We start from the raw sequence: 12072 nt of genomic DNA, 5'->3' as shown, positions 1-12072 counted from the left end.
TGTCTTGGCATCTAATGAACCAGCAAAAGAACAGAGGAGCTGTTCCCCAGGTCTCCTGTGCTTCTAGACCCTCGCTGGAGTCAACTGCCTTCACCACGGACTTTTTCAGAGGTTAAAATTTCCAGCATGGATGACATGGTGGAACCCCGTCTCTATAAAAAATACAAAAACTTAGCTGGGCGTGGTGGTACATGCCTCTTGTCCCAGCTTCTTGGGAGGCAGGGTGGGAGGATCGCTTGAAACCGTGAGGTCCAGGCTGTAGTGAGCCGTGTTCGTGCCATTTCACTCCAGCCTGGGTGACAGAGGGAGACTGTGTTCCAAAAAAACCAAAATTTCCTTGCTGGTACTGACCCTCGCGCATAGTAGATACTCTGTAAACAATTTTTGTTTTCTTTTGGAGATGGATTCCGCTCTGTAACCCAGGCTGGAGTGCAGTGGCACGATCTCTGCTCACTGCAACCTCTGCCTCCGGGGTTCAAGCGATTCTCCCCCCTTGGCCTCCTGAGTAGCTGGGATTACAGGTACCCTTCACACCCGGTTAATGTTTGTATTTTTAGTAGAGATGGGGTTTTACCATATTGGCCAGGCTGATCTCAAACTACTGACCTTGTGATCTGCCCATCTCGGCCTCCCAAAGTGCTGGGATTACAAGCATGGGCCGCTGTGCCCAGCTTTAATTTTTATTCTATATAAAACCATTTATCTTTCTGTCCTCATTCTACTTTTCCTGTTTAAAATTTGTATTAAATTATACATAAAATTTAGAATGTATAAGTGCACAGTTCAGTGGCATTAAGTACATTCACGCTGTTGTGCAACCCTCACCACTATCCATCTCCAAAACTTTTTCATTTTTTGAAACAGAAACTCTGTCCCGATTTCTTCACATCCTCCCCAACACTTGTTTTAATTATTCTACTTTGTATTCATAAATCATAACATCACTTTATAGCCCATAAATTAAAAAATGGACAAAGGATTTGCACGTGTATCTCTCCAAAGAAGATATACAAATGGCCAATAGGCCTATGACAAGGTGTTGAACATCACTAGGAAAACGCACATCAACACCACGAGACACCACTTCACACACCTTAGGATGGGTACTATAAAAAAAAACAAGGCCAGGCACGGTGGCTCACGCCTGTAATTCCAACACTCTGGGAGGCCAAAGAGGGTGGATCACTTGAGGTCAGGAGTTCAAGACCAGCCTGGGCAACATGGTGAAACCCCATCTCTACAAAAATTCAAAAATTAGTTGGGCTTGGTGGCGGCACCTGTAGCCCTAGCTACTCGGGAGGCTCAGGAGACTAGCTTGAACCCAGGAGGTAGAGGTTGCAGTGAGCCGAGATCACGCCATTGCACTCCAGCCTGGGCAACCGAGCGAGCCGCGCTGTTTCCAAAAAAAAAAAAAAAATAGCACCTGTAATCCCAACTACTCGGGAGGCTGAGGCAGGAGAATCACTTGAACCTGGGAGGCAGAGGTTGCAGTGAGCCAAGGCGGCACCACTGCTTTCCAGCCTGGGCAACAGAGCAAGACTTCATCTCAAAATAAATAAAATAAATTTAAAAGTATTATAAAATACATAGAAAAAAACAAACCAAGTGAGCAAGTGCTGGGGAGGATGTGAAGAAATCATGTATCTGATAAGGGGTTAATTTCCAGAATATATGTTTTAAAAACTCAACAGCAAACAACCCAATTCAAAAACATAAAGGGATCCATATGTATATAAATGTATATACATATTTTCATGTATTTATATATTTTTCATATATTATTCTATATTATAGATAGATTTTTTTTTTTTTTTTGAGACAGAGTCTCTCTCTGTTGCCTAGGCTGGAGTGCAGTGGCACGATTTCGGCTCACTGCAAGCTCCGCCTCCTGGGTTCCCGCCATTCTCCTGCCTCAGCCTCCCGAGTAGCTGGGACTACAGGCACCTGCCACCACGCTCGGCTAATTTTTTGTATTTTAGTAGAGACGGGGTTTCACCGTGTTAGCCAGGATGGTCTCCATCTTCTGACCTCGTGAGCCGCCTGCCTCAGCCTCCCAAAGTGCTGGGATTATAGGCATGAGCCACTGCGCCCAGCCCCAATATATCTTTTTTTCACTGCAGGCCGGGTGCGGTGAAACCCTGTCTCTACTAAAAATACCAAAAAAAAAAAAAAAAAAAAAAAAAGGAAAAATATTAGCTGGGCGTGGTGGCGGGCACCTGTAGTTCCAGCTACTCAGGAGGCTGAGGCAGAAGAATGGCGTGAACCTGGGAGGCGGAGCTTGTAGGGAGCAGAGATCACGCCACTGCACTCCAGCGTGGGCAACAGAACAAGACTCCGTCTCAAAAAAAAAAAAAAAAAAAGATGCAAAAGGATGATTAAAGGAGTCTACATACATGAAAAGTAGAATAGAGATTACGAGGGGATGGGGAGAGGCAGGAATGGAGAGTTATTGCCCACTAGATACTAAATTTATTTGGAATGATGAAAAAGTTCTAACACTAGAGCTGGTAGTTATACAATATTTTGAATGTAGTTAATACCACTGAATTGTAAACTTAAAAACAGTTGAAATAAATGGGCACAGAGTTTCAGTCTGGGATGATGAAAAAGTTCTGAAGATAGTGGTGATGGTTGCAACACAATTTGAATATACTTAGTGTCGTTGAACTGTATACTTAAAAATGGCTACAATAAGGCTAACGTGGTGGCTCACTCCTGTAATCCCAGTACTTTGGGAGGCCAAGGAGGCCATATCACTTGAGCCCAGGAGTTCAAGACCATCCAGTGCATTATAGCAAGATCCCCGTTTCTACAAAACAATTTTTAAAATTACCTGGGTGTAGTGGTGCACACCTGTAGTCCCAGCTACAGGAGGATCATTTGTGACTGGGAGATTGAGGCTGCAGTGAGCCGTGATTGTGCCACTGAACTCCAGCCTGGGTGACAAGAGTGAGACACTGTCTCAAAATTTAACAAAATGGCTAAAATCATAAATTTTACATTGTATTTTACCACAATAAAAAATTACCCAAAGAAAAAAGTCATACCCCTTCAAAAGAGAAAAGTTTTAGGCTTACACCAGGGTTTCTTAATGGTGGCTGACATTTTGTGCAGGATTTTTTTTTTTTTTTTTTTTTTTTTGAGACAGAGTCTCACTCTGTCGCCCAGGCTGGAGTGCAGTGGCCGGATCTCAGCTCACTGCAAGCTCCGCCTCCCGGGTTTACGCCATTCTCCTGCCTCAGCCTCCCGAGTAGCTGGGACTACAGGTGCCCGCCACCACACCTGGCTAGTTTTTTTTTTTGTATTTTTTTAGTAGAGATGGGGTTTCACTGGGTTAGCCAGGATGGTCTCGATCTCCTGACCTCGTGATCCGCCCATCTCGGCCTCCCAAAGTGCTGGGATTACAGGCTTGAGCCACTGCGCCTGGCCGATAATTCTTTGTTGTGGGGAACTGTCCTGTGCAGGGATGTTCAGCAGCATCCCTGGCCTTGATGTGATGACAGGACCACCTCCCTAGGTACTCCAGAAATTGCAAAATGTCCCAGGAAGGAGGGGGCACATTCTTCCCCAGCAGAGAACCACCGGCCTGTACTCACTTGCTGACCCTGAGAACATCGTTTGAAACTTTGCTCTGTCTTGTCCTTCAGCTGGGCCCACACAGTCTCCTGTGGACATGGGAACTGTATTGGTTTCATCACATGCCACATGGATGGATACTATTCAAATAAAGTTACCATGTGAATGTAGTTTCTCCCATGTTGTGTCCAATAGAATGATAGAAGCTTCTGGAGAAGTCACTTCAGCATGAAGCTTTTTTTTTAAATTTTTTTTATTTTTTTGAGATGGAGTCTTGCTGTCACCCAGGCTGGAGTGCAGTGGTGCAATCTCAGCTCACTGTAAACTCTGCCTCCCGGGTTCAAGTGATTCTCATGCCTCAGCCTCCCGAGTAGCTGGGATTACAGGCACGTGCCACCACGTCCAGCTAGTTTTTGTGTTTTTGTAGAGATGGGGTTTCACTATGTTGCCCAGGCTGGTCTCAAACTCCTAAGCTCAAGTGATCCACCCGCCTCGGCCTCCTGAAGTGCTGAGATTACAGGCGTGAGCCACTGCGCCCCGCCTGTTTCTCCATGTTTTGACTAAGGCCATCTCCATCCATCTTCTCTCTTGCCTGGAAATGTGGTGGAATCAAATAAAACAAGTTCGACAATGGTTTAACAAAATTCTTTAATAAAATTTATAAAAATGCATCTTTGAGAATACTTTTCTCGGCTTGTTTTCCTTTTCCACCCCTAAAGAAAATATACAATGATCCGCACCCACACATGTATACAGTCAAAACTACAGTGACATTCTCTACACAGAACTATATTTGATACAGCTTGAACTTTAGAAAAATCAAGACAATTCCAAAAAGTGATTGCAGGGTTGATTTGTTTTCTCCAAAACACTTGAGAAACAGTAAAGCTATTTCAACAAAAGTCTTTTCTTTGATTGTCAAAAAGTTGCAATTCACATTTAAATAAAAAGAGCTCCGAATCAAGATCTTCTCCACCCCCCCACCTCTCGATTAACCCCCTTTAGGGCCACATTTTCTTCTTACTCCTAAGAAAAAAGTTTAGAATTTCGAATATTCTCAGTTTTCTATGCACATTTGGAATTGGACAAATGTGTTCACATCAGCCAGCATTTTCTGTAGACATCATCAAAAGCAGGCACTTGGGGATTCTGGGCTTTGAGTACAAACCACGGATCCTGTGTCAGAAACACATGTTGAGACTCCTCCATTCCTTCCAGAATTTTCAGAGATGAGGTCAACCCACCTCAATCATCCTCAGCATCAGTTTGCTAAATTGCGAGGCTCAGTGAGAAGCTCTCCTGCCATCTCCAAGCCCACTTTTCCTAGTTCCACTGTGTCTTTGGCTGCAGCACTTTAGGCACTATTCTAAATCCTGGAGTATGTCACTCTTGTTTCAGAGCTAAATAAACATTAACGAACACACTTACTCAGAACAAGTCACTGGATAGATGACCACTGCAAGTTACATACTCAGGAGATGAAAGAGGGAAGCCATTAAAAGTCTTCAGAGTAGACAATATTTAGTCAAGATGTGGCCAGACGAAGACATGAGCTGCTTACCCTAAAAGGGCCCAATAATTTCTGCATCGAAGAACTCCTATCTTGGGCAAAGCAATTGAATTCAGGAGTGAGAGCAGATATTAAAACATGGAGGCTGGGCACAGCAGCTCATGCCCTCAATCCCAGCACTTTGGGAGGCCAAGGCAGCAGGATTGCTTGAGGCCAGGAGTTTAAGACTAACATGGCAATATAGCAAGACCCCATCTGTTCAAAAAAATAAAAAGGAGGCTGATGGGAGAATTGCTTGAGCCCCAGAGTTCGAGGTTACAGTGAGCTATGATCACATCACTGCATCCCAGGCCTGGGTGATGGAGCGAAAATGTCTCTTAAAAAATGGCAGGGAGTTGGGGAGCTGGGCAGATGCAGTGTCTCATGCCTGTAATCCCAACACTCTGGGAGGCCAAGATGGGAGGATCACTTGAGCCCAGGAGTTTAAGACCAGCCTGGGTAACATAGGGAGACCCCGTCTCAAATATTTAAAAAATTAGTCATGCATAGTAGCACATGCCTGTGGTCCCAGCTACTTGGGAGGCTGAGGTACAAGGATTGCTTGAGCCTGGGAGGACAAGGCTTCTGTGAGCTGTGATTGCACCACCGCACTCCAGCCTGGCCGACAGAATGAGACCCTGTCTTAAAAAAAAAAAAAAAAAGGCAGGGGGACAAACCATTGTAGCAATGAGCAGGAGCATACACATTAAAAAAAAAATTATATACACAGAAAAACAACTAGAGTAGCTGACTTCTCTCCTTCTTTTTAAAAGTGAGACAAAGTTCCTTAAGAAAATCTGCAAGGTGCTAGGTGAACCTTCTGATGCTAAAGTTGTTCTTCTGTAATATTAAAATTTGGGTATCTTTTGGTCATCACCACCATGTGAAGCGTGGTGGGGGAAAAAAACCTTCAAGGAATAAGTCAAAACTTTTCTAACACACATCGATTACAGCTATAAAGTGGAAAGACTATAAAGCTATACTAACCACATCACTGACCAGTCTCTTTTTTTCCCAGAAACTCATCTCAAGGGAAGGGAGCTGAAAAACCACCAGCAACATGATCTCTGCATTTCCCAGCACACAGGTCTAGGGCCCGCCTCTCTTGAGTCCCCTAGTCATCCTCGCCGCCTCCGTACATGTCTGCCAGCTTCTTGAAGCGATTGCCCCATTCGTTCAAGTAATCATAGTCCTGGTCTTTGTCTGACTCTGAAGAATTCAGGGAGCTCAGACTAGCAGCTTCGGAACCGCTTCCTTCATAGTCAAACACGAGCAGAGAATCATAAGGCGGGGCCGTGGGGTCACTATCAGCCGCCTTCAGATTCTAAAGAAGAAAGGGGACAACAGGACCTTTTAGTGAAAGGAAGGGCACACCTGTCACCCGGGACAAGAAGTCTCGCAACATGTAAGGTATGACAATGCACCCAGACTGGCACACCACGGAGCAGTGAACACCAGCAAGGTACATTCATACACACTGGCATGGAAAGATGCACAGGATATGTTGTTGATGGAAAGAGAAAGTAAAATGGTAAGTTATATGTAGGCAGGAGAGAAGAGATGCAAGCACCAAACCAGTCAGGATGGAGTACCCACAAATCAGGGTGGGGCTTCCACACCACCAGCTGGATGGGCAGAGCTGGAGACTTTGCATACTGGTGCATTCAGGCTGCATTTCCACCTAGAAAGGGCTGGAAGGATGAATGCCAAATGCTTAACAGTTAAATCTGGGGAGTGGGGGTGTGGGAACTAAGGAAGGACTTGTATTTTTTTCTTTTTCTTTCTCTTTTTTGGAGACGGAGTTTCACTCTTGTCACCCAGCCTGGAGTGCAGTGGCGTGATTTTGGCTCACTGCAACTTCCGCCTCCCAGGTTCAAGCGATTCTCCTGCCTCAGCCTCCCAAGTAGCTGGGACTATAGGCGTGTGCCATCACGTCTAGCTAATTTTCATATTTTTAGTAGAGACGGGGTTTCACCATGTTGGCCAGGCTGGTCTCCAACTCCTGACCTCAGGCGATCCACCTGCCTCGGCCTCCCAAAGTGCTGGGATCACAGACGTGAGCCACTGCGCCCAGCCTTTTTTTTCTTTATATATTTTCATTTTATGAAATAAATAAAGTCTATTTATTTATTTTGAGATGGAGTCTCAGAGTTTTGCTCTGTCACCCAGGCTGGAGTGCAATGGCATGATCTCGGCTTACAGCAACCTCCACCTCCTGGCTTTAAGCGATTCTCCTGCCTCAGCCTCCTGAGTAGCTGGGATTACAGGTGTGTACCCCCACACCATAATTTATATTTTTAAAATAGCAAGCATACTTAAAAAAAAAAACTTTTAGGTTTGGGAGTACATGCGAAGGTCTGTTATATAGGTAACAAATGGTAAACTCATGTCGTGGGGGTTTGTTGTACAGATTATTTCGTCACCCAGGTATTAAGCCCAGTACCCAATAGTTATCTTTTCTGCTCCTCTCCCTCCTCCCACACTCCTCCCTCAAGCAGACTCCAGTGTCTGTTGTTCTCTTCTTTGTGTCCATGAGTTCTCATCATTCAGCTCCTACATACAAGTGAGAACACGTGGTATTTGATTTTCTGTTCCTGCATTAGTTTGCTAAGGATAATGGCCTCCAGCTCCACCCGTGCTCCTGCAAAAGACATGATCTTGTTCTTTTTTAGCATATTATTTTTGTAGTTTAAATAAAAACTACAAATACAAGTGATGATTTGCAAATGAGTGTGAATGGAGGAAAGGGCTGAATCCAGATGTATCTAAAAGGGGTCTGTAGCAATGCATGGTGGCTCACACCTGTAATCCCAGCACTTTGGGAGGCCGAGGCAGGCAGATCACCTACGGTCAGGAGTTTGAGACCAGACTGGCCAATATGATGAAACCCTGTCTATACTAAAAATACAAAAATTAGCCGGGCGTGATAGCAGTGCCTGTAATCCCAGCTACTTGGGAGGCCAAGGCAGGAGAATCACTTGAATCTGGGAGGCAGAGGTTGCAGTGAGCCAAGATCATGCCATTGCACTCCAGCCTGGGCGACAAGAGTGAAACTGTCTCAAAAAATGAAAATAAAAATAAAAATAAATAAATAAAAGGGGTGGCTAAACTGGTTTCTTCCTGTTTCTTGTTTTCTCCAGTGGCCAAAATGAATGTGGCTTGGTCACTTCTAACACTGCAGTGCCTCATAGTCCTCAGTGACAGCTCCTGTAGGAATATAAGGCAAACACAGACCTCACCATGAAGACTCACCAAGGGTCGCTGGACCATCAGAAAGCCCAGAAAATCATTCCAGTAACCGAGCAAGTTATTCGAGAATATAGCATAAGGAAACAGATCCTGCCAGACTAGGTCTTTACTGGGTTCTTTCTCATCTTATCCTAAGCTAATTAATTTAATGCCTTGTTATTCTCCCTTGCAGACAAACACACCCTTCTGATAGTTCTGGCCAATAATTGGTTGGACAACTCCCTTGTTAAATAAGAAGACAGTTCACTAGAAGAAAGACTTCTGCTCTCTGCTTTGCTCTTCATACTTTTTCCTGACTGGAATACAGACCTAAGGTTTGGAAGTGTGGCAGCCATCTTGTGATCATGAGGCAACAAGCCTGAGAACAAGGGTCTCCATGCTAAGATAATGGAGCAGAAACATGGAACGGCCTGATGCACCAGCCTAGACTGCTCACCCCAGCTTTCTATTTGTACAAGGTAAATCTACTCCCATCTGTTTCAGCATCTTGTATTTAGAGCTGAATGCATTTCTGACATATACAATACAGATTCTGTTTTTCTACTCCTCAGGTAGGCTTGTGATATACACTTATCATTATATCCCAACCAGCAGCGGGAGGCAAGGGAAGTAAATCCCATTAGTGAAACTAAAAATGAAATTTACTTAGAATCTTCCTAGTTTCATTTCTAGATCTACTAAATCCTTTCAGGGAATTCTTGGTTTTGCCACATGGACTTTGCAATTTGAAGCACTATTAGATCCAAAATTCAGATGAGACACAGATGAAGAAAGACAGGCTGCTGAGTGCGGTGGCTCGCACCTGTAATCCCGGCACTTTCGGAGGCCGAGGTGGGTGGATCACCTGAGGCCAGGAGTTAGAGACCAGCCTGACCAACATGAAGAAACCCTGTTTCTACTAAAACTACAAAATTAGCTGGGTGTGGTGGCGCAGGCCTGTAATCCCAGCTACTTGGGAGGCTGAGGCAGGAGAATTGCTTGAACCCAGGCGAAGGTTGCAGTGAGCCGACATTGCGCCACATTGCACTCAGCCTAGGCAACAGAGTGAAACTCTGTCTCAAAAAAAAGAAAAGAAAAAAGGAAAAACAGGGTTCAGGGCTCAGGCAAGCTGAAAACATAGTAAAGGAAAGAATCTAAAGACTCTTTTTCTCATTTTTGACACAACTCCTCCTTTCTGAGCTTAGAGATGAGCAATGCTTTGGCTTTCCATGTGGATTACTTACTTCATCAATAAAATTTCCAATTTCATCGGGATTGGCAGGGCGGGGAAGGTACCGGGGGACACTCAGGAGGGTTGGTGCAACGTCGTTACGAGTCACTTCAGGCCGAGCGTCCAGGCCCCTGTGCAACTGGCTCAAGTCAAAGTCCTTTGGAGAAAAAGGTTGAAGTACAACGAAGAGTAAGAAACAGTCACACACACAGGGCTATGTTCAGTTTATAGATTACGGCTGGATGATGCCTTCACTGCTAGCTGTATGATCTTTACCTGTTTAATGCAAAAAGACAGTTTTCAAGCTAAAAGTCTCCCAAATAACACTGGAAAAAAACTTGTGAGTAGCATGTGTGGATCCAGATATAGGCTGTGTGCCTTACTAATTTTCACAGGACATGATGATTAGATCACTGTTTGGCAAATATTTACTCCCTCCCAACCCCAGCCTGTAAGAAGAGTATACATCCATCAATTTGGGGCTTTGTTGTGTGACTTGCTTAGCCAATGGGACTGTAACATATGACACAGGCAAAGGTCTGAAAGGCACCAGCATCTGGTACAAAGATGAGACTTGCATGGAACAGACCTGGACACGATTCGCAGATTAGAGCCATTCAGCTAAACTCTACCTAAATCTGCTGAGCCCCAGCCATCCTACAGATTCTTATGAGCTTAGATGAGACCAGCAGTTGCCCCAGCTGCCCCACAATACATGAGAAAGACACGCATGTTGTGTGCTGCTGAGATTCTGGGATTGGTCACTCTATTGCTCACTGATACAATATATATGGTATCCCCCAACTAGACTTAGAAGTCCCTGAAATCTAGAACAATATTTTTCTCTGTACACCCACCTCCCTATGTTGTATGGAGCTCAGTAAATGGTGCCTCACTCTATGATCTCAGTCAAAAGCAGGACTCTGTAATAGACCCCCATGGTTCCCTTTCTATAATAAGCAGATTCTCCAAGACCCTGAACAGTTCCCTGGACAACTCCAGGGTAAGATGTTAAGATCATCTCCAAAATCAGGAAATACAGAAGGACTAAAGGTATAACATTGACAAAAAGGAGTTTGGTCTAGCTGAAAACTCAAGAGAAACAAAGCAGACCAGTTGTTCTATGTCAAAGATAATCTGGCTCAAGTTCATGTCCGGAGAATGGCAATGAGGAGTGCAGGCTCTAAGACAGACCATTTGGCCGTGTTGCTTCCTAGCTGTGTGACCTTAGACAAGTTATTGAGCTTCTTTGTGCCTCAGTTCGCTCATTGAGGTGCGGAACAGTATGCGATCAATAAATGTTAGCTGTGTTGGTGATGATGTGATGATGATGATGATGATGGTCAATGACAATGTCTACTTACTTGGATAACGCCTTAAAAAGATAATATCCAAAGTGATTCAGAGCTGTTTCAAATGCCTACCTCTCACTAATCATTGCTTCTTCTGAATAAAGAGATCACCATTGAGCTACCATGGTTTTAAAAACCCACCTGGTCCTCTTCTCCACCTCCTTCTTCATCATAGTAATAAACGTTGTCCCGGGTGTCATCCTCTGGGGGCAGTAAGGGCTCTTTGACCACCGCTCTCCTCCGAAGAAACAGCAAGAGCAGCAGAATCAGAACTGGGGTGGTGGGGGAGAGAGACCAAGAGTGATGAGAGCCAAAGATAAAGAAGGCCAGAAGCAGCAGCTATCACAGAGCACCCCTCATATCAGACAATGGGCAGTCAGACAACCACCAGCTGCCTTCAATACACTTGAAGATGTCAATCCATGTGACATTCATATCCCTGAAGTTGGTATGTATAGTACAACATAGTAGACAGTGGTACGTGAATTCAAGCATAGTCCCTAACTTTCAGACGGGTCTTAAACTCAATCACTGTCATTTTCCCAAATCTGGGGGAAAGTGTTCCAGGCAGAGGAAACAGTAAGGGCGGAGGTCCTGAGGCAGGAGCATGTTTGGTGTGATGGAGGGAAGGTGAGCAGACCAGCATGGCTGTAGCAGGATGCATGAGGGGAAGAGACATGGAGAAGAGCTCAGAGGGGCAAGCAGGGCAGGAGGGACATATAGGCCACTGCAAGGACCTTGGCTTTGATTATGAGTTGGAGCCACTGAAGGTTTGTGAGCAGGGGTCCTAGTTCAGCCCAAATGTGACTGATACATAATCAGCTATGAGGAGAGGGACAGAGACTATAAAATTGCCTGGTATGTTCTTAGTTTCTCTTAAGATAGACTCATGTAAGCAAGCTTTATAATCTATTTAACTTCCAAGTGCTTAAGACAAGGGTTACATTTGATCTTGGGATTATTTCTAGGATATATACCATTAACATTCAACTTAAAAAAAATTCTCTAAAGCAGCCAGAAAGAAAGCACTTAACTTAAAAAAAAATTATATTATTCACTGTGAATGAAAAAAAGATTCCGTGTGATTTCTATCTATGGGCATGTGTGCCCAAGTACCTATATACTGTACCCTATGA

General features: G+C 44.4%; 1 protein-coding gene across 2 annotated transcripts in view; it reads right to left on the bottom strand.

Moving 5' to 3' along the window:
- Positions 1–4205: 4205 nt before the first annotated feature.
- The window catches only part of CDH1 (cadherin 1), a 103012-nt gene continuing 95145 nt past the window's right edge, over positions 4206–12072 (bottom strand). For both annotated transcript variants that reach the window (XM_033218806.1, XM_033218805.1), the window contains exons 14-16: positions 11078–11208; positions 9598–9741; positions 4206–6449 (exon numbers count right to left, since the gene is read on the bottom strand). In XM_033218806.1, the coding sequence (XP_033074697.1) occupies positions 6240–6449; positions 9598–9741; positions 11078–11208 (485 nt within the window). In that variant the 3' untranslated portion in view covers positions 4206–6239. The remainder of the gene's footprint in view (positions 6450–9597; positions 9742–11077; positions 11209–12072) is intronic.

Source organism: Trachypithecus francoisi, unplaced genomic scaffold (assembly GCF_009764315.1).
Source record: "Trachypithecus francoisi isolate TF-2019V2 unplaced genomic scaffold, Tfra_2.0 Lachesis_group10, whole genome shotgun sequence".
NCBI classification, from domain to species: domain Eukaryota; kingdom Metazoa; phylum Chordata; class Mammalia; order Primates; family Cercopithecidae; genus Trachypithecus; species Trachypithecus francoisi.
This window is presented reverse-complemented; position numbering and strand designations above follow the sequence as displayed.